Source organism: Aedes albopictus, chromosome 1, assembly GCF_035046485.1.
Source record: "Aedes albopictus strain Foshan chromosome 1, AalbF5, whole genome shotgun sequence".
In the NCBI taxonomy this organism is placed as follows: Eukaryota; Metazoa; Arthropoda; class Insecta; order Diptera; family Culicidae; genus Aedes; species Aedes albopictus.
In genome coordinates, this window is record NC_085136.1 from 315895036 (window position 1) to 315920354 (window position 25319).

The 25319-nt window shown below is 46.1% G+C and overlaps 1 protein-coding gene across 1 annotated transcript; it reads left to right on the top strand.

Moving 5' to 3' along the window:
• Positions 1–367: 367 nt before the first annotated feature.
• On the top strand, positions 368–25319 carry LOC109400219 (uncharacterized). Its single transcript, XM_062850303.1, has 7 exons — positions 368–765; positions 11493–11650; positions 12394–12462; positions 12631–12729; positions 12826–12986; positions 23533–23638; positions 23771–25319. The coding sequence occupies exons 1-7, from the start codon at positions 681–683 to the stop codon at positions 25250–25252; spliced, it is 2160 nt and encodes a 719-aa protein (XP_062706287.1). The 5' UTR covers positions 368–680; the 3' UTR covers positions 25253–25319.

Below are 25319 nucleotides of genomic sequence, written 5' to 3' on the forward strand. Positions count from 1 at the left end.
AGTGATACAGGTCTGATTTACTTTATATTTATGTCATTCAAGGCTGATTTACTTCAAATTCATTTGATTCAAGTCTGATTCACTTCATATTCAAGTGATTCAGGTCTGAGTTAGGATGTTAAGCCAAGCAGAAGAAGAAGTAGATAAACAACTATTTTAAATATGTACATAACCTTATTTAGCTCGACTTATCACGTGATATGACCAAATAAAGTTATCAAATGAGTCTGTTTTCCGGAAAAAAACTAAATGCAATTGATTCTTCGTCTAATGCAAGGTCTAATGTCAACAACCTGCCGCCGCCAACGGCAAACCATCCGTAACCAACGGCAACCGTATCGTAGCAAAACCGCCCACGCGCATTCGCCGTCCTATCGTCATCCTTGTTGAATGCAAAAAAAACAACACCACGAAAAACAAACCCCTAGCAATCCATGCTAACCGGACCGGCGCGGCGATGTATCGATAACAGCTCGGGACGGGACGTCAGTATCGAATCCGATCCAATCGAGCCCAGTACAATTAGAAGTTCCTACGAATTCAAGCACAGCAGAGCACTGTGCAGATTGTGCTAGCTTAGGTACTAGCTCACTACCACCACGTTCTGATCCGTGTGGAGTCGAATAAGTTTTCCCTTGGCCGCCGCCCGCCCGCCTGGTCACCTGGTCACTCCGGTCGACATGGTCCTGCTGTCGGAAATCTACTGCCCGGAGCAGATTGTGATACCGGAAAACTTTAACAACGTGCTCAAAGTTTACGCCAAAGGTAAGGTGGGACACGCGGTGTTGTAACGAGGAAAGCGAGAACATAGTGCGGGGAACAGTTTTCTCACCTTCAATCTGTCGCGGCAAGGGTTTTGCTGCTTTCAACGTATTTTCGTACCTTTACCTACATTTCCTTTTTCAATTGACGTAGCTAGGAGGATTTTCGGGGTGCCAATTTTACTATATTTTTTTTTTCATGCAATTCTGTATCATTATTTCTTTTTTATATAACTCATTTCATTTGCATTATAAACCCTTACAACTACATGAACCATTTAATAAATGTTTAATGATTTGAAGTTTGCAATTAATTGTTTAACTGTTTATCTCAAGATAAACAGTGTATACATAGTATTGTCATATCTTTGATAAATTTGATCTTTAGGCATATTGTTTTCAGATTACAATTGGTGTTTATCCTACAGGTTTCAGTGGATACACTAGCTCAACTGCCGTTCTAAGCATATCTGTACCATGTTGTTTTTCTACGCATACTGTCCCACTGCTCTAACTTCAGTTCTATCCTAAAATCAATGTCCGAAAAAGATGCTTAACGTTATCGTGGAATGTTTATCTGTGATGCAAAATGGAAAAAATATCATATTAACTTCAAATGGCTCTGTTACTGAGAAAAACACGGCTAGAATGCAAAACAACATGGGACAGATGTGCTTAGAAGGGCAAATAGCTTCAAAATATTGATATGTGTTTTACTTGTTCTGATGCTTTTGAAATTTGTGCTAAAATTTTGGATTAATGTTTAAGAATTTGAGAAAACGTTCATGTGCGCTTCATAGAAATAAAAAAAAATGATTGCCTAAGTGAACGAAATCATCTCCTGGGGGCAAAATCAGACCAAAGTGTTCGAAAACTACCAATAATAAAATTGAAAAAGAAAAACGCCCCCCAGTTTTTAAATGATTGAACTCATACGAGAAAGATATGTAGTCCAAGTTGTCGACAATGTCGACTCAATATTTAAATTGAAACTCTCTGATGTTTCGAGGTGCTTAGAAATCAAATTATTCATATAAAATTCTGAAGTTTACGTATTTGTGGAACGATTTTTCTTGTGTTTCTTGGAAGTTTTTGGTAAAATTATTCGAATAGCTTTTAACTGTCAATCCGTCACACTGTCAGTCTTCAGAGGAATTTAATTAAACTCTGAATCTCTTATAGTATGTTGAGAAGCTACCACTGATTACATAAAATTGATTTTGCCAAACCATGTAGGAAAGATAGTTTTTATCTGAGCCGCTGAGGAAATGTTTCATTTTATTTATTGGAGGATTTTTCCTTGGAGTTATCGGTCGAAATCAAGAATATGTTTTGGTTGCCTGAAGCAGAACGGCTATCTGTACTGTTAGCCGCAGTTTTGGGATTTCCACCGAGTTTGTGTAGATGCTAGAATTTTTTTCTTCAAAAAGAATCAGTTGTCAGCCATTTCTCGACGAATCATGCAAAAATAAGACGATGATTTTTTTTTGGTAAGGAGTTTACATTTACGCGGCCGCGTAAATGAAAACCGCATATAAAAAGACCTGACTGTACTAGGTACAGTCCTTTGTACTTCGGCTTTAACTTCTTGCTGAAACCGATAGTTTGCGGATTCATTTCCAAGAGTACAAGTTCGCCGTGATTTATCGAAGAAGTGCTTCTGTTTTCGTTGTTCCTTCTTGATCCGATCAATCACTTCATGCTTCAGAATTTCCGCATCTGCCACCTCCGAGATTTCAGCAGCAAACACCATCAACAGCTGATTTTGCATGATATCTCTGAGACTGAAGTTGAACAGAATGCGGGGATACTTTGGTAGAGTCGTTGACCATGGTGAAATAATGTAAGAAACAGAGTTGTTTTTCTAACTTGAAGTAAAAGTTTTGTTTCGAATAAAGATGCGTTAAAGGAATAAGTCTGTCTTGGTTCGTCGTTGCATCGCGTCGTCGTCCTGCGTGCGTGCTCGTCTTCGTACGGGGCGGTTAAGTGTGTTTTTGGAGGCAAAGTGGAAGTGCCGCTTTTTTCATTCGGATCGGCCGCGTCGTCGTCGACAATTTGAATGTGCACATCGTCGTACCCGTGTGTTGTTGTAGCGGTTCAGTGTGATTTCGAGGCCAGATTGTGGAAGATGCTGCAGCACATACGCACTGAACACTTCGAAGGACGTTTATTGGTGAGCTCGTTCCATTTCACAATAATTAATGCTATAGGATGTATAAATAATTAATGCTATAGGATGTATAAAATTCTGCACTGGGTTTTGTGTATTTATCTAACACATATTGAAAAGTTCGTCACGTCATGGGTCGGCGCTAGTTCCAAATGCACATTTAGTTGGTAATAAATATTATTCTTTCATTTTTTGCATGTACACAAAAATTTGAATGGTTCGTCATCTTCGGTGTCGACATTTGTAATACTTTAGCCCAAATGAATAAATGTTTTGACTCAAATAAACGTTGCATGAATTTCTGGAAAAAAGAGAGGGTCGGTAAAAGATAGACGGCGAACCATGCGGTAAGATCTTTCTGATTTATTTATCCCGTGTTATTTTGTTAATAGGGTCTGGGACCATTTGGGCAGGAGCACCTATTTTGGACACTTGCTGCTATAACTCAGTCAATTTTGAACCGATTGACTTGATTTTTGAGACATGATCAGATACGCACAGTATCTAGCCATGTGCAAAAATTCAAGTCAATCGGTTTGAAATTGTCTGAGTTATAGCAGCAAGTGCCCAAAATAGATGCTCCTGCCCAAATAGTCCCTGACCCTACTTGTGAATCGATCGCGTTCAGCATTGTCTCGCGCGGAAACGCAAACTACAGATGCGTCGGTGTTTAACATTGTGTTCTCCTTAGTTGCGAATGAATAACTTATGTAGGGTGAGTTTTGAGGCACAATAGATCGCGTTCGTCGTCCAAGGTTTAGAAGGGTATTTCTTCTCGAGCGCATTATTAATCGCGAATCAAAACATTACATTCGTTTACCACGTCGAAATCCTCAACACATCTCCATTTTCCCTGTCCAAACTCCTAGTGATTTCTCGTAGTAACGCAGAGAATTCCTCGGTTAGGGGCTGTCCATAAACCACGTGGTCATGAGGGAGGGGGGGGGTTTCCGGCCATTGACCATTTTGTATTGACGAATAAAAATTTTTGTAAGGGCAAATGACCACGCGGGGGGGGGGGGGGGGGGGTGGGTGGTTTGAAAAGTCCCAAAAAAATGACCACGTGGTTTATGGACAGCCCCTTATTGGCCTAAGCGAGAATCATGTCATCACTTCCTTCCCTATCCTCAATTGACCTGCATTCGGACGCGGCCGGCGCTGGTATTGATATTGAAAAGTATTGGGATTGCAGCATTTACACAATGAAGAGAAAGCTAATCCCAAGCATCATCTGTTGGTTCTTTGTGTAAATGCAGTTGTCCTTGCAATAACAGAGGAGCAACCGTGGGCGATCAATCATGCTCATGCTCATGCTCGAATAAAGATGCGTTAAAGGAATTTTCATTCACAAACATGAAATGTGAGGAAACTTCCGTCTGGTGAGAATACCCTCAAAAAAAAATATTTAGACTATTTTTATTATTTGTTATCTCTGATAGGGAGATTTTAAGCCCGAGGCTAGTTCAACCTGGGACGCAAGGTTTTACTTTCGTCTTGGATGAAGAACTCATAATATTGGAGTTCTCATTAATGTTTCCACTTTTATGATAATTTAAAAATCCATTGGATTTTCATTTCCCTCCTAGTTTGGCTGGTATGAACCTGCCTACGGCAGAAAAACCCTGAATAAAAAAAGAAAAAAAAAATCCCTGCTACATTTTACACAAATCAAACTTATTGCGTTTAACTGTTGTGCAGTGACGACCCTGTAAAGAACTCAAGCGAACTTGCCTAACTTACAGGCGCTGCAAAGTCGTGTGCGAAATTCGGCTGTGATAATAATGAATTAGGGTCGAATCTAAATCTGTTTCCAATGTCACAATAATTTGAAAATCGTTTTCCAATCTTCGATCGATTTGGATTTGTACTATTTTTTGTGGTATCTGAGGTGAACCAGCCAAAGGCTGAAGTCCTCATTATTAAAGCTAAAATTAATACAATAATAATCAAAATGAGAGCAAACCTTTATAGGAACATGAAATGCCACGGTATCGTAAGGTATTGGACTTTGACGGGCTTTATCTAAGCATAGTTTCAACCTTTTACTCATAAAAATGATATCTTCTGGCTTTAGGACATTTGGTCGAATGACATTTGGTCGAATGACGTTTGGTCGAATGACATTTGGTTGAAAGTACGTTTGGTCGAAAGGACATTTGGTCGAATGGACATTTGGTCGAAACCCATTTTGTGGAAGACGAAGCATATGACATTTATTCAAATGGACATCTGGTCGAAAGGCACTAACCGAAAAGAGATTTAAGTGCAAAAAAATATTATAGATTTCGGTATCTGAACTCATTTGTTACTGAGCTTATTTGGTTGAAAGTGTGTTTGGTCGAATGAATGTTAAGTCGTATAGCAATTTAATCGTGTTAAATAATATCAAACATGAAAAAGTAAATATTTCATTCAAGGGTGTTTATTTTTATGGTAACTTGTTTCGCAATGTAGTTGTCGTTGTTGAAGTATTGATTTTCCATCGAAGATTTCTCCTTATTTTGTTACCGTACGAAACGGTAACATTTTGCTTGGCTGATGGTTTGGGGAAGGAAGATAAATGTTTTTTTTTTCGCGATAACGTTCAATTTGAACGTTCCGATGGGCAGCACCAGTGGTGTGCGGTTGGTACTGACGAGCATCCTCTGCTCGGTAATGAAGTCGACAGCGATGGTGGATCGGAAGTACGAAGACGATGGAAAACCGAAAAAAGACGAAAGTGTGGGGCAAATAAAACGACGATCGAGGTAACCGAGCAGGGAGTAGAGTACGAGTCATCGCGCGATACGGACGTCGACGGGATCGGGCGAAGACCGCGTGGAAAAGACCCGGCCCTGGTGTTCGGTATCAAGGGAGCCGGGATCCTCGCGAGTGTAGTCCTGCCGAACTAATGCCGGACGAGTTAGTGCCGTATTAACAGTTCGCTAAACCATCAAACGTCAACCCCCCCCCCCCTCCCGCCCAACGTGCGGGGAACCACTGGAACGTCCGACCGGCGGCCTCTCCCGATGAAAGAATCGTAGGGGAATTGGGGGTGATCATCAAGTCTGGCTCAGTCCTTCTCCGGCATCGACGGTTTAGAATATGCTCGGACTCCCAGCGCCCCCCCCCCCCCCCCTAACCACTCATCAATCGCAACGAATGCTCCATCGCCGACCCACACGTAGCACTTGTGGCTACGGAATGCCGCCAATAACCACCACGCTGCCCTCCTTTGTAGCGGTAGTTGCTGCGGCCCGCCGCTTTTCTCCATGTGCCACCGCCAACCCTCGTCGCCTTGTCGACCAAAGCCGATTTTGTCATGACCACAGCCGCCGTTTTCTACTGCTACTGCCGCTCTTCGTCTTCTACGGCAACCGCCGCTCTTCGTCGCGGCCACCGCCACTCTTCGTCGCGGCCACCGCCGCCGTTACCACGACTACTGCCGCTTTGCGCTGTTCATCGCGGCGGCCCACTACAATCCTCGTGGCGGCCCACTAAGTACCTCGTGGCGGCTACGCCGCCGTCCTCGGCGTTTACTTTCCTCGGGGCCATCACCGTTTTCCTTCGTGGCGGCTACCGCCGCTTTCCATCACGCTCCCCGTTAACAACCGCCGCGCCCCACCATGAAAAGCCCGAATAAAGGATAGAATTGCAAATGTAAGTAGTTTATCCCCTTTTACCCATCATCCGAAAGCTCTCCCTTCGTCTAACGCCCTGGGACCTGGGAGCAAAAGAGGCCTTGAGTGCCCACCCCGGAAGCGGCCGCGGCTTAGACCAGCTGCTTGGGGTTTAGGCTGGCTCCTTCAGGGCCAGCAGGAGCTCCCAGGGTCATAAGAGGTTTCAATTTTTAATCTTGGCTCTTCTTTGAAGTTTTATCATTTCATTGCGTTTTTGTGTAGCACATACTGGCTTTTCCATCAAAGGTTTCTCCTTCTTTTCAACACTTGCTGTTCTTTCAAGTTTGTTTTTTGTGCTGACAGTGGACATTATGGTTGTGATTTTTTTTTATCGATGATTTTGCTTTCTTTTGAACATAGGCTATTCTTTCAAGTTTCGTATTTGTATTATGTTTGAATGTTATAGCTGCTGTCTTTTTTCTCATGTATTTTTCCTTCTTTGAAACATAGGCTATTCTTACAAGTTTATTAACCCTTCTAGGATGTTAGGTTTTTCGCACCACGATGGCGTAATGCACGTTCAGTGTGCTTGTCATATTGACCCCAACTTCGTTTTCCTGTACCAACTGCTGAATGTTTCAGAATAAATTTTTCCTTAGATTATGTAGCTGTTCTTCATTAGCTGATGCCTTTTTTTAGATATTTTTCCTTCTTTCAAACACAGGCTCGTCTATCAAGTTTACTAATTTCATTGCGTTTTCATGTACCACCTGCTTTTTTATCAGTGGTTTTTGCTTCTGTTTTTTTTTTACGTTTCCTGAGTTTACCATGTTCACATGTTGAAGCTGCAGATTTTTCATCTGATATTTTTCCTTCTTTTAAACATAGGCTGTTCTATCATTTAGTAATTAACTTGAACTGAACACGAGTTGAAAATAATATAAATGCTTCTAATGTTTTGATTGAAACGCAATAATCATTTAACTTGCGTGTCAGAGCTTTTACTGCTCCAGAACGCCCGTTAAGATACCGATTCAGCTCCAAACTCATAAAGACCGCCCCAGAAAGTATGGATGCAGAGAGAAAATACTGGTATTCAAAAATTACTCGTGACTAATTCTTTTTGAATACAGCATACTGTTGATCAACCTATTGTCTCAGCATTTGTGCAGCGGTTTTACGATTCCAATCGTTTGTATCACAATACATAAATTTTCAGAGGAACACCTTCAAAAAAATGTGCACAAGTGATGTACAGAACTTAAAATGTCACTTAGGAAATGAGCAAAATATGAAGGCAGTAAGTGAGAAAACCATATAAGCAGTAAACAGGAAGCACGCTGGGAAGAACACGCTTGAACATTAGCAAAAAACTTGGTCAAAAATAAAGGTTCTTTTAATCCTCGTTTGGTTATGCGTATAATGAAGGCATTTGAGCACAAGAAAAAACCTTCTAACTTACACTGAGCGGTTTATGACCAAAAAAGGAACCATTTCGAAATCCAATGTTCATCGTGGCAAAGAGTGTTTGAATTCTCGATCCTATAGTAAGCTGAAACAGCCAAAACGAAGCCCGAAACAAGAACCACCGATCAGATTTTTAGCTAAGTTTGGTAAAAAGCAGCTGAAAGCTGATAGAAATTATGTTAAATTAACGATCTCATCTTGAAATTTGGTCATCCCATATTCCAGTGACACAGTAGTTTAAATTTATTTTTTAGAAAATGTTGCTACAGGGCATTCTTCAAACTGGGCATTCTTTGGCTGGGTCGATATAGCCAATGCAGTAATCGCACGGGTATACAACCTGACAAAGTTGTGGAAAACGATTTCGATTCGCGGACGATCCAGGAACTTTTTGCAATGGAAATTTCCTTGCCTTCCTTGGACATGCGAATTGGTCATTGGCAGAGGAAGCTCTCATTTAAAACCTATGGATGTGTTCACAGCAACCTTAGGGGATACCGGGTTACCAACATTGCTGGGAACTTTGCTCGTATGCTGACAGGAACGAAGGGGGTCCCTCCGGACAGTAAACCTAGGGTTAGGCCCTGCGATCTTACCGTAGAAAACCAAATGTGCACAGCCCACACTTCGGAAGCACTGATGATGACAAAGACGGATTCTTCGCGTAGCTCGAACGCGAGCACGATAGCTGCTCAAAATACGATGTCAAGATCATCATAAGAGGCCCAAACGCTAAGGTTGTCCAGGAGGCAGAATTTAGACCGTTGAACGAAAACGGTCTACGACTGATCAATTTCAACGCCTCCAAGAACATGGCCAAACGCTACACCTTCTCTAGCACAGCCTTCCTTATCAATACACCCTTGATTATACCTAGAGATCACTACAGCAGACGAAATCACAAATCAACCTTATTCTGATTGATGGATGGCACTTCTCCGACATTATCGACGACGTCACGACAATTTCGTGGTGCTTATATTAACTCTGACCACTATGTAGTGAATCTCGGAATTATCTGGAGCGACTGAAGCAACCGGATGTCGCAGCCGCATACGGGCCGAATCTCGAGGTAGCTTTGCCAGACGAGGATGAGCTCGATGAAGCCCCTCTAGAGGACTGCTGAAGTAAAGTTAACCCTCGAGCAATCGCGTCTGTGGCTACCTGCAGCGACACCACGCTCACGCTGTGTACCTCAAGCGTGCATTTTTCATGGTGCGTGTACCCAGTACACGACGCGACCGCTCACGGGTTACGGCAGCCATCAACGACGCAGCCGAGAGCACCATCGGGTATGTGGAACGGGGTCGATGGAACAAATGGTTTGACGAGGAGTGAACATTGCGAGCGACATTGGAGGAGAAGAAAGCAGCGCGTGCACGGAAGTTCTACCAGAAGCTCAATGCATCAAATATGAAGGGATAAGGACGGAGGCCTTTTGACGGATGGACGTGAGGTTATCGAAAGGTGGAAGCAGCACTTCGATCAGCACCTGAATGACTTGGAGAACGTAGGCACGGGAGACCACGGCAACGGAGGAAACGACGACGTCAGTGCTGCGGAGGACGGAAATGAATCAACTCTCACGCTAAGGGAAGTTAAGGATGTCATTCAATCAGCTCACAACTAACAAAGCAACTGGTAAGGATGGTATCGCAGCTGAACTCATCAAGAAGGGCCCAGAAAAGTTGTCCACCTGTCTGTACCGGCTGATAGTCAGGATCTGGGAAACCAAACAGCTAATCTGATGCATTCACAAGAAAGGCGACCATTTGGAATGTGAGAACTTCAGAGCGATCACTATTTTGAATGCAGCCTACAAAGTGCTATCCCAGATCATCTTCCGTTGTTTGACACCTAAAACGAATGAGATCGTGGGAAGTTATCAAGCTGGCTTCATCGACGGCCGGTCGGCAATGGACCAGATCTTCACCGCACGGCAAACCCTCCAGAAATGCCCTGAATATCAGGTCTCAACGCATCACCTGTTCATCGACTTCAAAGCGGCATCCGACAGTATCGACCGCGCAGAGCTATGGAAAATCATGGACGAAAATTGCTTTCCTGGGAAGCTGGCTAGACTGAATAAAGCAACGATGGACGTTGTGCAAAACTGCGTAAGTGTTTCGGGTGAACTATCCAGTTCATTCGAATCTCGCCGGGGACCTCTACAAGGTGATGGACTCTCATGCCTGCTCTCCAACATCGCTTTGGAAGGTGTTATGCGACGAGCCGGGCTCAACAGCCGGGGAACGATTTTCGCAAAATCCGGTCAATTTGTGTGTTTTGCGGACGACATGGACATTATTGCAAGAACATTTGGAATGGTGACATAGCTGTACACCCGCCTGAAACGCGAAGCAGCAAAGGTCGGACTGGTGGTGAATGCCTCAAAAGCAAAGTACATGCTGGTAGGCGGAACCGTACACGACCGGATCCGTCTGGGTAGTAGTGTTACGATAGACGGGGATACCTTCGAAAGAGGAATTGGTGAAGAAATTCGTCTATTTCGGATCCTTACTGAGGGCTGACAACAACAGTCCTCCACAGACACGAGACATGGACCATGCTCGTGGAGGACCTGCAAGCACACGGAGTTTTTAAGCGACGCGTGCTAAGGACGATCTTCGGCGGTGTGCTAGAGAACGGTGTGTGGCGGAGAAGGATGAACCACGAGCTCGCTGCACTTTACGGCGAACCCAGCATCCAGAAGGTGGCCAAAGCCGGATGGATACGATGGGCAGGGCATGTTGCAAGAATGCCAGATAACAACCCTGCAAAGTTAGTGTTCGCGACAGATCCGGTTGGCACAAGAAGGCTTGGAGCGCAGAGAGCACGATGGGCGGATCAGGTGAAGCTTGACTTGGCGAGCATCGGGCGTGACCGAGGGCGTATTATAATACGCCAATATTATTGTTGATTATGTCTTATTCTTATCTTAAATGAGGGGGTTAGAAGCAAAGGGGTGTAAGTGACAAAAACCCACTTTCGAGTAAATGAGGTTTAAAGTTTTTCATCAATTTTTCTTCCCAAACAAAATGTATGGAGTTTCAAAATCAACCCAATTTTCTCTGATTTATTGTAATTTTTCCAATCATCGTAGAAACAATCTTAAAAAAGTTCCTGAAAGCTTGAAATCTGAAGAATTTTATGATATGCTCAGCTCAAAATCGACAAAATGGTCACTTACACCCCTTTGATTCTGGGCCCCTCAAATGTGATGTTGAACAAATAAATGTAAGTATCCATGTACCTTAGAGTATTCTTAATAGAAAATCATGGCAGAAGTTTAGAAGAAACTCTTAGAAGATTCCCAGAAGGACCGTCCCTGAAGTAGATTACTTCATGATTCAATATACCCGGTGGCCACGGGTCATTATTGCAATAAAACTCTTCAAATTTAACTAGTCTTAAGTCTAACTACACCAATGAAAGATTCTCCACTTGCAACGAAATTTCATCCCTTTCACCTGCGCGTTCCTTCTCTGCTTTCAGCTGTCATACGTACACAACCGTTTGATTTATTGCGCTGGTCGGCGGCGTACTTCCGCTGCCTGGACCTGGAACGGGCGCCACCGGTAAAACCACGGTACGAACCGGAGCTGAAGCGAGGCCGTCTGTCGACCGGGGCCCTGCGGGTGCTAATCGATCAGGTAATTATTTACGGTCCGTGTCCGACCAGCTAGTCGCTCGTTGGTCTCATCGCGTCGTCGCCGCCCTTTTCTGTGGGAGTCATGGGAACACGTTAGTTTTCCACGGAAAAGTACAAGTATCTAAGGGCCGTGCTGTGCTCGTCTGTGTTATTCTTGGGTGCTTGATTTGAGTGTGTTTTCTTAGGTAAGATTGGGTGGCTCGATCCTTTAGTTTGTTTGTTTCATTGTTGGTGTACATTGATTTGTATATCTCCACTGACTGTAGCATGCTGTGTATGCAATGTGTTGACAAAATGTTTGGGAAAAGCAAGTCCTTGCTTTTTTCTTTATTTGTTTTATTCTATTTTGACTTTGCCCTTTCTTCTTGTCATTTTTTTTTTCTGCAAACTTCCTTCTTGATTTATTTTGTGCATTTTCTCTCTTTTTTGCATTAATTTAACCTATTTCTTGGCTAATTCTATGAGATCTTCACTGTTACTAATTGAAGGTGTTTGTGCCATTCGTATTCGTACATCATATGACAAGCAAACGGACTTTTGTTTCCCGATTCTTTTTGAAGTTTTTTGCCCTGATGTATTCGTGGTTCAAGTTTTAATAATTCCATTTCTCAAGAAAAGCAAGTAATTATTAAGACTGGATTAAATTCGTTATAATGCAATTTGCCACTTCCCCATTTCAATAAAATCGAATCACACTTCTTTCTCCAACTAACGCTTTATTTTTCTTTCCGCATTCCCTTACAGCTCGGCAAAGGCTTCTTCGTGCAGAAACGAGTTCTCCAGGAAAAGTGGCAAGGGCTGTGCCTACCGGAAGTAGGTGTCGATGCGATTCGTAGAACTCGCCAACCAACCCCTTCTGGCGGCTGTCTGTCGAAAGCAAAACTTTTATCTCCGTCCGGCAGCAAATTGTTTGCCATCGTCATCGTCCTATTCATTTCATTTCATCGTCTTTTTTTTTTCTCTTTCCCTTTCCTCACGCAGGACGATCTATTGAACATCCTGTCGCTGCTGCGGATGCTCGATTGGACCCACTTGCACTGGCTCAAGATTGTGGCCGTCTTCATCGGGCTGTTGAGTGACGTAAGGCGGCTTCAGGCTGGTCATCCGGCGGACCGCAATTTAAACTTCTACTCTAAATGTCTTCTTCTCGCTTTTTCCATGCTCGCCCCTCTCCAGAGCTTACCCCGGACGGCCGAAATGATCTGCGAACTGCTGACGGAGGAACCGGAAGGTGGTCCGGCTCCGATTCCGCTGTGGATGTTCAAGGAAAGCTTCCTGGCGGTGGCCCGGCTCGATTGCGGCTCGGTGCAAACGTTCGTCGACGGGCGGAAAGTTTTGTGAGTATAGTTACGGAGCAGCTAGCTGCTACACCTATCACCAGTAGAATAGCAGTTTGATTTCCCTAGTTTTAGATGCCGGGTTTGTTTCCAATGCCTCCTCGGCGGTACATGGAAAGTTTGTTTTCTGTTGTCCTGTTGGAAAGGTGCGAAGTGCTTGGGATGATACATGGGTGTGTTGGATAGTTGGCTTGTGTTTTAGTGTGTACTGTGAGGATATGATGACCAAAAGATGCCCAAAGCCAGTTTTATTTTGTTATTTATAACTTTTTGATCACAGCAAGGAATCTGAACAGTTTAATATGTCACTTTTCAATAAAAGTGTTGAATTCTCAGAGAAACTTCGTCTGTCTGTCTGTCTGTCTGTCTGTCTGTCTGTCTGTCTGTCTGTCTGTCTGTCTGTCTGTCTGTCTGTCTGTCTGTCTGTCTGTCTGTCTGTCTGTCTGTCTGTCTGTCTGTCTGTCTGTCTGTCTGTCTGTCTGTCTGTCTGTCTGTCTGTCTGTCTGTCTGTCTGTCTGTCTGTCTGTCTGTCTGTCTGTCTGTCTGTCTGTCTGTCTGTCTGTCTGTCTGTCTGTCTGTCTGTCTGTCTGTCTGTCTGTCTGTCTGTCTGTCTGTCTGTCTGTCTGTCTGTCTGTCTGTCTGTCTGTCTGTCTGTCTGTCTGTCTGTCTGTCTGTCTGTCTGTCTGTCTGTCTGTCTGTCTGTCTGTCTGTCTGTCTGTCTGTCTGTCTGTCTGTCTGTCTGTCTGTCTGTCTGTCTGTCTGTCTGTCTGTCTGTCTGTCTGTCTGTCTGTCTGTCTGTCTGTCTGTCTGTCTGTCTGTCTGTCTGTCTGTCTGTCTGTCTGTCTGTCTGTCTGTCTGTCTGTCTGTCTGTCTGTCTGTCTGTCTGTCTGTCTGTCTGTCTGTCTGTCTGTCTGTCTGTCTGTCTGTCTGTCTGTCTGTCTGTCTGTCTGTCTGTCTGTCTGTCTGTCTGTCTGTCTGTCTGTCTGTCTGTCTGTCTGTCTGTCTGTCTGTCTGTCTGTCTGTCTGTCTGTCTGTCTGTCTGTCTGTCTGTCTGTCTGTCTGTCTGTCTGTCTGTCTGTCTGTCTGTCTGTCTGTCTGTCTGTCTGTCTGTCTGTCTGTCTGTCTGTCTGTCTGTCTGTCTGTCTGTCTGTCTGTCTGTCTGTCTGTCTGTCTGTCTGTCTGTCTGTCTGTCTGTCTGTCTGTCTGTCTGTCTGTCTGTCTGTCTGTCTGTCTGTCTGTCTGTCTGTCTGTCTGTCTGTCTGTCTGTCTGTCTGTCTGTCTGTCTGTCTGTCTGTCTGTCTGTCTGTCTGTCTGTCTGTCTGTCTGTCTGTCTGTCTGTCTGTCTGTCTGTCTGTCTGTCTGTCTGTCTGTCTGTCTGTCTGTCTGTCTGTCTGTCTGTCTGTCTGTCTGTCTGTCTGTCTGTCTGTCTGTCTGTCTGTCTGTCTGTCTGTCTGTCTGTCTGTCTGTCTGTCTGTCTGTCTGTCTGTCTGTCTGTCTGTCTGTCTGTCTGTCTGTCTGTCTGTCTGTCTGTCTGTCTGTCTGTCTGTCTGTCTGTCTGTCTGTCTGTCTGTCTGTCTGTCTGTCTGTCTGTCTGTCTGTCTGTCTGTCTGTCTGTCTGTCTGTCTGTCTGTCTGTCTGTCTGTCTGTCTGTCTGTCTGTCTGTCTGTCTGTCTGTCTGTCTGTCTGTCTGTCTGTCTGTCTGTCTGTCTGTCTGTCTGTCTGTCTGTCTGTCTGTCTGTCTGTCTGTCTGTCTGTCTGTCTGTCTGTCTGTCTGTCTGTCTGTCTGTCTGTCTGTCTGTCTGTCTGTCTGTCTGTCTGTCTGTCTGTCTGTCTGTCTGTCTGTCTGTCTGTCTGTCTGTCTGTCTGTCTGTCTGTCTGTCTGTCTGTCTGTCTGTCTGTCTGTCTGTCTGTCTGTCTGTCTGTCTGTCTGTCTGTCTGTCTGTCTGTCTGTCTGTCTGTCTGTCTGTCTGTCTGTCTGTCTGTCTGTCTGTCTGTCTGTCTGTCTGTCTGTCTGTCTGTCTGTCTGTCTGTCTGTCTGTCTGTCTGTCTGTCTGTCTGTCTGTCTGTCTGTCTGTCTGTCTGTCTGTCTGTCTGTCTGTCTGTCTGTCTGTCTGTCTGTCTGTCTGTCTGTCTGTCTGTCTGTCTGTCTGTCTGTCTGTCTGTCTGTCTGTCTGTCTGTCTGTCTGTCTGTCTGTCTGTCTGTCTGTCTGTCTGTCTGTCTGTCTGTCTGTCTGTCTGTCTGTCTGTCTGTCTGTCTGTCTGTCTGTCTGTCTGTCTGTCTGTCTGTCTGTCTGTCTGTCTGTCTGTCTGTCTGTCTGTCTGTCTGTCTGTCTGTCTGTCTGTCTGTCTGTCTGTCTGTCTGTCTGTCTGTCTGTCTGTCTGTCTGTCTGTCTGTCTGTCTGTCTGTCTGTCTGTCTGTCTGTCTGTCTGTCTGTCTGTCTGTCTGTCTGTCTGTCTGTCTGTCTGTCTGTCTGTCTGTCTGTCTGTCTGTCTGTCTGTCTGTCTGTCTGTCTGTCTGTCTGTCTGTCTGTCTGTCTGTCTGTCTGTCTGTCTGTCTGTCTGTCTGTCTGTCTGTCTGTCTGTCTGTCTGTCTGTCTGTCTGTCTGTCTGTCTGTCTGTCTGTCTGTCTGTCTGTCTGTCTGTCTGTCTGTCTGTCTGTCTGTCTGTCTGTCTGTCTGTCTGTCTGTCTGTCTGTCTGTCTGTCTGTCTGTCTGTCTGTCTGTCTGTCTGTCTGTCTGTCTGTCTGTCTGTCTGTCTGTCTGTCTGTCTGTCTGTCTGTCTGTCTGTCTGTCTGTCTGTCTGTCTGTCTGTCTGTCTGTCTGTCTGTCTGTCTGTCTGTCTGTCTGTCTGTCTGTCTGTCTGTCTGTCTGTCTGTCTGTCTGTCTGTCTGTCTGTCTGTCTGTCTGTCTGTCTGTCTGTCTGTCTGTCTGTCTGTCTGTCTGTCTGTCTGTCTGTCTGTCTGTCTGTCTGTCTGTCTGTCTGTCTGTCTGTCTGTCTGTCTGTCTGTCTGTCTGTCTGTCTGTCTGTCTGTCTGTCTGTCTGTCTGTCTGTCTGTCTGTCTGTCTGTCTGTCTGTCTGTCTGTCTGTCTGTCTGTCTGTCTGTCTGTCTGTCTGTCTGTCTGTCTGTCTGTCTGTCTGTCTGTCTGTCTGTCTGTCTGTCTGTCTGTCTGTCTGTCTGTCTGTCTGTCTGTCTGTCTGTCTGTCTGTCTGTCTGTCTGTCTGTCTGTCTGTCTGTCTGTCTGTCTGTCTGTCTGTCTGTCTGTCTGTCTGTCTGTCTGTCTGTCTGTCTGTCTGTCTGTCTGTCTGTCTGTCTGTCTGTCTGTCTGTCTGTCTGTCTGTCTGTCTGTCTGTCTGTCTGTCTGTCTGTCTGTCTGTCTGTCTGTCTGTCTGTCTGTCTGTCTGTCTGTCTGTCTGTCTGTCTGTCTGTCTGTCTGTCTGTCTGTCTGTCTGTCTGTCTGTCTGTCTGTCTGTCTGTCTGTCTGTCTGTCTGTCTGTCTGTCTGTCTGTCTGTCTGTCTGTCTGTCTGTCTGTCTGTCAGACAGACAGACAGACAGACAGACAGACAGACAGACAGACAGACAGACAGACAGACAGACAGACAGACAGACAGACAGACAGACAGACAGACAGACAGACAGACAGACAGACAGACAGACAGACAGACAGACAGACAGACAGACAGACAGACAGACAGACAGACAGACAGACAGACAGACAGACAGACAGACAGACAGACAGACAGACAGACAGACAGACAGACAGACAGACAGACAGACAGACAGACAGACAGACAGACAGACAGACAGACAGACAGACAGACAGACAGACAGACAGACAGACAGACAGACAGACAGACAGACAGACAGACAGACAGACAGACAGACAGACAGACAGACAGACAGACAGACAGACAGACAGACAGACAGACAGACAGACAGACAGACAGACAGACAGACAGACAGGAGTCCAAGGGCTTGACCTCCCCTTCTGCGAGTTGGGTGAAAGTTTGGGATATTTTCTAAGCGAAAACCGTTCACACACCCGTGTGGATAACCTTTGGCTCTTTCTTCGGGGAGTGACCGAGCTTCTTGTTTCCAGACAGCTAAAGCAGAGTATGCCTAGAATGTGGCGGGGTTCCAACAGTTGGCTCTGTTCTTTCCCTGTAAAAAGCCACACATCTGCAAGCAACTCCGTACAAGCGACCTGGTACCGCTTCCAAAGTGCCTTAACCTAACACCCGGATTGCCAACTGGCATCAGGATCGATGCCAGTAAGATCCTGATTATGGCATACTGGTAAACGCTAACAACAACTAGATGTCGAACACTCAAACCTCCAGCTAACAACAACGGCCTACGGATTATAGATTGGATGGCGACCATGGGCTGACATTCGTGCTGTTCTGCTCCCCGTAACATTCCTGACTTACGCTGATCTGGCTCTGGACACGGACCCCATGAAGGTACGTGTTCAACCCTCGCTTGGCCTCCCTGATTCATAGACAACCAAGAGATCACGAAAGCGACTACGTACAGCAGGTGGAGATAGCGGCTCGGAGGGGGGACCCAATAGAATGGAGACATCAAATTATACCGAAGTAGTTGGAGAGAACGCGGACGCGTTCAGAAGAAGTGGAATGATGCAGCGATCACCAGTGACGCCGCTGGAAACTGCTGCGAGAACGAGTAGTAGCGCGATACGGAGCGAGCCTCAAGGAAGCCAACGGGAGCTAGCATTCCTGAATCAGCGAGTGCTTACACCGAACCGACAAGACGACGTACGCTGCTCTGCTTAGGAAACTGCAGGAGGACCCGGAGTTGAAGGTGTTGGGCGAAACGTTCGAGCTCAAGAAGGATCCGGCGATTAAGAGCTCGGAGTTCATGGAGCTCGTTGCCAAATCCCTGGAGAACGAGGACAATGTGAGAGCCTTATCACAGGAGGCGGTGGTTGAAGTCAAGGATCTGGACGAGGTCACGACAGATGGTGATCTGAAACGCGTATTGACTGAGCAGTGCAACGTCGAAGGACCAATGGTGATTCGGATGAGGAAGTTGTACGGAGGTACCCAGACGGCGGCAATCCGATTGCCGGTGGATACTGCCAACAAGCTGGCAACTGGGAAGGTCAAAGTTGGATGGTCGATGTGCTCACTGCGATTGGCTCCTTGAGCCACCAAACAAATGGAGCGATGCTTCAAATGATTGCAGTATGGTCACCAGGCGATAAATTGCAAGAGCCTTGACAGGTCTGGACGATGCTGGAGTTGCGGTGGAAAAGGCCACGTTGCTCGGGACTGCACGAGCCAACCCAAGTGCATGCTGTGTAACCCGGAGGACGGAAACGACCATAGGACGGGAGGCTTTAAGTGCCCGGCCTATAAAAAGGCGATGGCAGGTCAACAATGATAGAGATAACCCAAATCAACCTCAATCATTGCGACGTCGCACAGCAACTGTTGTGGCAGTCGGCAACAGAGACTAAGTGCGATATTGCAATCATCGCAGAGCCGTATCGGGTGCCCCTGAGAACGGCAATTGGGTAACGGACAGATCCCAGGTAGCGGCCATACAGGTGAGGGGTAGATTCCCCATTCAAGAAGTGATCGAGTGTTCATACAAAGGCTTAGTGGTTGCCAAAATCAATGGAGTCTTCGTTTGCAGTTGCTATGCACCTCCAAGGTGGTCGGATGAAGAGTACAACAGGATGTTGGATGCACTCACGGACACGCTGGTCGGGCGGAAGCCGGTAGTCATCGGAGGAGATTTCAACGCCTGGGCCGTGGAATGGGGTAGTAGGCTCACCAATGCAAAGGGGTACAGCCTACTGGAAGCCCTAGCGAAGCTGGATGTGACGCTTTGCAACGATGGTCTGGCCAGCACATTCCGCAGAGACGGCCATGAATCCATCATCGGTGTTACGTTCTGTAGTCCGTTGCTAACGGAAGACATGAACTGGAGAGTCAGTGAGGAGTACTCCCACCGCGATCACCAGGTAATCCTTTACAGCATTGGCAGGCGAGCCTCGGGGAGCACGAGCCGCTCTTAAACGCGAAATAAGGCCGAGTATGTCGAACTGCTGCAAAGAGTTGTGTCGAGAAGCCGACACCAACCTCTGAAGTAACGCGTACCGAATCGTGGTAGCGAAGCTCAAAGGTCCAGCAATACCGGTGGAAATGTGCCCGGACAATCTAAGGAGGATCGTGGAAGGTCTTTTTCCGCACCATGACCCAACGTTTTGGCCGCCTACACCATATGCAGAGAATGAAGAAGAACCTATCGAAGGTGCTCGAATATCCATTGCAGAGCTGCTGGTAATTGCGAAGGGGCTCAAGATCAGGAAAGCTCCCGGATCGGATGGGATCCCGAACGTAGCAGTTAGAACGGCGATATTGGCGTTTCCGGACATGATCATGATGGTGCTCCGAAAATGCCTGGATGAAGGGTCCTTCCCAGACGGATGGAAGGTGCAAAAGTTGGTGCTGCTACCGAAACCAGGAAAGCCGCCGGGGGACCCAGGATCGTATAGACCTATCTCCCTGCTGGATACCCTAGGAAAACTGTTAGAGTAGATCATCCTCAACAGGTTGACAGGATATGCCGAAAGTGAGAGCTGTCAGCGATGCAGTTCGGATTCCGTAAGGGAAAATCGACGGTGGATGCGATTCGGGTAGTCATTGAGAATGCCCAGAAGTCGTTTAAGGAAAAATGGAAGGTGATAGTTAATGATCGGCTCAACTTCAAGGCTTTAAGGAGCACGTCGACTTACTTACCTTATCAATCAGGCTAAGGCTGCACTCTGCGTAGGGTCCGCAGATCGTCCTCCACTTGGTCGACCCACCTAGCTCGCTGCGCTCCACGTCTTCTTGTACCGGTCGGATGACTCTCGAGAACCATTTTAGTCGGGTTGCTATCCGACATCCTGATGACGTGACCCGCCCATCGTAGCCTCCCGATTTTCGCGGTATGAACGATGGTTGGTTCTCTCAGCAGCTGATGCAGCTCGTGGTTCCTTCGCCTTCTCCAAGTTCCGTCATCCATCTGCACTTCGCCATAGATGGTACGCAACACCTTCCGTTCGAAAACTCCAAGGGCGCGTTGGTCCTCTGCACGTAGCGTCCATGTTTCGTGCCCATAGAGGACGACCGGTCTAATCAGAGTTTTGTAGATAGTTAACTTCGTGTTACGATGAACTTTATTCGATCGTAGAGTTTTGCGGAGTCCAAAGTTAGCACGATTTCCTGCCACAATGCGCCTCTGAATTTCTCTGCTGGTGTCGTTGTCGGCGGTCACCAGTGAGCCCAAGTACACGCATTCTTCAACCGCCTCGATTTCATCACCGTCGATATGAATTCGGGGTGGCGGGCGCGGTGATTCCTCTCTGGAGCCCTTTGCCATCATGTACTTTGTCTTCAACACATTAATGACTAATCCGATTCGCCTGGCTTCACTCTTTAGTCGGATGTACGTTTCCGCCATCGTGCCGAAGATGGACTTTGTGCCATTCCTACTGTATGTACTTTTGGCCTTGTGGCAACTACATTCCATCGCCCAGTAGTCGTTGAAGCATTCATCGAATACCATAGGACTTCATTCCACCGGTCAAGCATAGCAATTGCTGTAGAACATCCCATAGATATTCGTTATTACGTAGCTCTAGTTGTGCGTGGACAAATCGCTGTACGCGGTTCAAGTTCAGCCGTGTTTTCCGTGCAAATCAGGCATTTTGAGGCATTGCACTCTTTGGCGATTTGGCTCTCTTCTCCACAATTCCTGCAAAATTTGTTGCTATCCTTTACATGCCCACTACTCGGGTCTTGCTCGAAGCACTTGAAGCACTCCTGGCGGCTCATAAACGAGCACTCTGACCAGCCAACTCTGGCCTTCCCAACTGCCGCCGCCCTGCAAACATCCCCTACTGGGAGCTTAACCGTGGCGATCTGCGTGCCTGTCGGGCCTTTTCACAGGCGGTTTGATGTGCTTGGTACCTCAATCCCATACTGCTGCTTGAGGGCTGTATCAAGCTCCTCTCGTCCAAGTATTTTACACTAGAGCGTCATCGTCGAGTCTCCCACTTGCACCTTCTCGTCCAGGAGCTAAAGAAATTTCTGGTCAAATTCCTTGATAAATAGGGTAATTGTTCCCATCGTTGTGGTAGTACCTAATGTTGCGGCAATGGCAATTGAGCAATTTTTCGACTGAAATGTTACCAAAAGGTATTTCTAATAGATGTTTGGTGCTTAAGTTATGATATTGCACCGTTTGTTTGCTTAAGATTTGCCCAAAAACATTTTAACAGTTGACTCTCTACATCTCGATATTGAAGGGACCATCGAGATAGGGAGAGATCGAATTCACGAACCAATTTGTTATGCACACTAGATTGAAAAATCGTCCGTAACTAGGAAAAACCGTCAACAAACAGATGTCACTTCGTCTTCCCAGAATGTTTTGCACCTAAAAAGGAGATCTAGCAACCTGTAAAAACGGACACATCGACATATGGAGAGAAAATCTAGAACAAAAACGATCGTGATCGCATCGAGATAGAGAGATATCGAGATTAGGAGATATCGACATGTAGAAAGGTAAAATGTATGCAGATTGAAGGGACCGACCAAACCATCGAGATAGGGAGAGATATCGAGATGTAGAACATCGACATGTGGAGAGTCGACTGTACAAAATATATTTTCCTTAATGTGTTTGCTGCTGTGCTGCTATTGTTGCGGTAGTGTTCCTAATGTTGCGGTATCCCATATGATTTCAATGGGATACCGCAACAATAGGAACAAATACCGCAACATTAGGAACACAATGTTCTTTCAGATAAAAACGAAAAAAAAAATGCTCATAACAACATCAAAGTGGCAATATTTCGAAGTGCCCCGAAAAAAGACGAAAAAGCTCAAACTTTTTTCGAAGACACAGTGCATGTTCAATTGACAAATTGAGAGATACATTTGTCAAAAAATTACCACTTGTTTTGGTGGGATTCGAACCCACGATTCCGTATCGCTAGTCCGGCGCTTTAACCTACTAAGGTTTGATACGGTTTCAGGATGTTTCGAAGGATTTTCAGCTAGTTCAGAGGTGTTGAAGCAGGCTTCAGGGCGTTTTAGAGGGTTTCGAAGGGTCTCAGATGCGTTACAGGGGGTTTCTAGAGGCATTTCAGTGATTTACTGGTTGTTTCAGAGGCGGTTTCAGTGAGGTTCGGAGGGTCTCAAGTGCGTTAAAGAGGGTCTGTTAGGGCTTCAGGTGGTTTTTAAAGGCATTTCAGGGAGCTTCGGAGATTTATCAGTGAGTTCAGGGGCGTAACAGAAGGCTTTAGGGCATTCTAGGAGGTTTCTTAAAGTTTCAGGTGCGTTACATGGGGTTTCCGGAGACATTTCAGGGAGTTTTGGAGTATTATCGGTTGTTTCAGAAACTTAATCGGGAGTATTCGGAGGGTCTCGGGTCCGTTGCAGAAGGTTTGACAAGGTTTCGGAGAGCTTGGGGCGCCATTTTAGTGAATTTCCTAGAACTTTCAGCAAAGTTTCAGAGGCGTTACATGGTGCTTCAGGGCGTTATAGGGGCTTTCGAAGGATCTAAGGTGCACTATAGGGGGTTTCAGGGGGCATTTCCTAAGGATTCGGATAATTTGCAGCGGGTTCCCAAGGCGTTACTGATAAGGTTTCCAAGGGCTTTTAGAGTTTTTTCAGGAACTTTCCGAGGATTTCAGTGGGTTTCAGAGGTATTACAGGAGACTTCAGTGGCGTTTTTGGGGTTTGCGGAAATTCACATGTGCGTTACAGGGTTTCAGGTAGTTTTTTTTCGGTTTACGGAGATTTCAGAGAGTCTCAGGTGCGTGACAGGGGATCCAAGGAGGGTTCCAGGAGGTTTTCGGGAGGCATTTTAAGCAGTTTTAGAGGCGTTACAGTTAGCTTTAGGAGATTTCAGTAACGTTTCGGAGGATCATAGAAAAGTTACAAGGGAGTCGGTTTCAGGGGTTTTCGGAGCCATATCAGGGTGTCAGTGGGTTTCAAGGGGACATGTTACAAAGGATTTCAGTGACATTTTTGTAGCTCCCTTTCAAATCCCGGTTTAACTTACCTGTGAGACTAAGAAGTCCCACAAAACCCTCTATAATCACCTGAAACGCTTTGAAATGCCTCTGAAAGCTCCCACTGATAATTTCTGGATAATACTAGGGAACCCGGCATGAACACGTTTCCCCCTCTCTTTAAATTTTCTAGCCACTCGCTTTTCTCAAATTTCTTTGGAACCTTGACCTTGATGGTAAAAAACTGAATCCATTTAGGTAAAAAATATTTTAAGGCAGATCCTAAACCCATTACCTAAATGGGAGTTCAAGTGTATGGTATAAAATCAGGATATATATTTCCTGACCACCTCTTCTACAAATAGATACCCACTGTTCTCGCGCCAAGCCCACAAGACAAGTTGAATAACTACAATTTTCCTCATTTTGCGCTTTCGATTTTCCTTTTCGTTGCCCTATTATGCCCAACCCAACCTATGGAACTCACCGGCCCCTCTTCCTGGTGCAGAGACGGCGGCCAACTGGAACCGATCCGCCCGATGATGGAGCTGCCAAAAGTTTTATCAACAATTTCATTTAAAAACGCCATCATCGACCGGTACAAGAGCATCATGGTAAGTGCCACCCAACCGACAATAATCGAGTTTAATGCAAGTTTTGGGTCATTGTTTGTCTTTTTATTCGACGACGGCGTCGACGGTTGTCATAACCGGGTTTCTTCTTTTTTCATTTCGTTTCGTTTGAAGGGTCTGGATGTTCCATCGGCCACAACCATGACCGAAGGCGACGGGGGACTTTTCACGGAGGACCGATTCTCGGAAAAGTCGGACGTTCCGTCCCGGCTGGATTCGGATTTTAAGTTTGTCGGGGATGAGACGGATCCGTACGAGGTGCTTCGTCGGGCACCGGACTTCGAGAGTGTGATTGTGTTGTTGGGAGAATTGCACGACGATAAGCTGAAGCAGCAGTTGAGCTCGGTGAGTGTTTCGGAGGAGAAGTTGGAGCGGGCGAAGGAGCGTACGCAGCGATTGGAAGATTTGAAGGAGAGCTTGCCAGAGTACGATTTTGAGAGGTTGATGGAAGCTGAACGATTGCAGCTGTTGAAAGACATGGGACCTCCGTGGCTACTGCTTTACCTTTTCTCGAAAACTGCCAGTCGGGATCGGTCGTACAACTACATTGAGGAGACGTCTCTGGAGGATGAAGGTTCTGTGGCAGGGTACTCCAACGACAGCTTTGAGTTACACGGGGCTCAAAAACTGGATCGTAGTCCCGAGCCGGATATGAGTGAGGATGAGGCGGAGTTCTTGAAAGCTGATCTCGGTCGACGTCGTTCGAGCTATTCGATTCCGGCTTCGGTGCGCTCGAGGATGAGCTCCATCTACTCGTCGTCGACTCGCATCGCCAACGAAGTGTTGTCCCGAATTATCTGCATGGTGGACGAAGCGATCATTGATGGCGAGTGCGAACTTTCGGTTAAGTCGATTTCTAGCTTTGTTGAGAGGAAAAGTCATGAAGAGACTCAAATCGCTCCACAGGACTTCGAAACGTTGCGTGAGTTTCTGGTGGAAGCGGAAAAGAAGGAGTTGCAGGTGAAGGATTTGAACGAGCTGTACCACTTCTTTGTGGGAGAGAGCTTTAAGGCAGCTGGGGAGAATATCGAAGATCAGAAGCGGAATCGCAGCCGGGAGATAACTTCGATATTTGAAGCGAGTGGCATAGAGGTGGATAACAACCTACTGGATGCACGTATTTCTGAGAACATGATTCTGGGGTTGGTTCACAAGGACCCAGAAGCGCAAGGGGAGCAAACTCCGTCGAATCCAACCGTTGAAGTGATCGACGATGATGCAAAGGACGAAGAAGCTGAAGAGGGAGCATCGGCAGTAGAACCAGAACTTCAAACGCTGGTGGAGGTTGTTGAGGAAGCAGAACCAGAGCAAGAAGACGAACCTGCTCCGGAAGTTGCAACCCAAACGGATCCACTGAACGTGAAGTGTATGGAGTTGATGCGCCGGCGATCGTTGACCAGAAGTGCAGACGTAATGGTAGAATACAGCTGCAGGCTTCCGATGCTGCCCGGGATAGGAGCTCCGCTGGACGAGGATACCATTGAGGCGTTTATTGCCTATTTGACCAAGAGAGCTGTCCACCAACATGGGATGGTTTATCCGAGAAATTTTCGTGAACCGCCTTGCCCGAAATTAGATGCCGTGGAGGGTGAGTAAGAATTAATTGAGGCATCTGGTTTTATAATTGCTTAATAATATTGAATAAACATGTATTTCGAGTAGA

Excerpts from the sequence above, each read along its gene's own strand:
- LOC109400219 (XM_062850303.1), top strand. The coding sequence starts at position 681 with ATGGTCCTGCTGTCGGAAATCTACTGCCCGGAGCAGATTGTGATACCG. Across the intron at positions 766-11,492 it reads GCTCAAAGTTTACGCCAAAG|CTGTCATACGTACACAACCG; the intron begins GTAAGGTGGGAC and ends CTCTGCTTTCAG. Across the intron at positions 12,730-12,825 it reads TCATCGGGCTGTTGAGTGAC|AGCTTACCCCGGACGGCCGA; the intron begins GTAAGGCGGCTT and ends GCCCCTCTCCAG.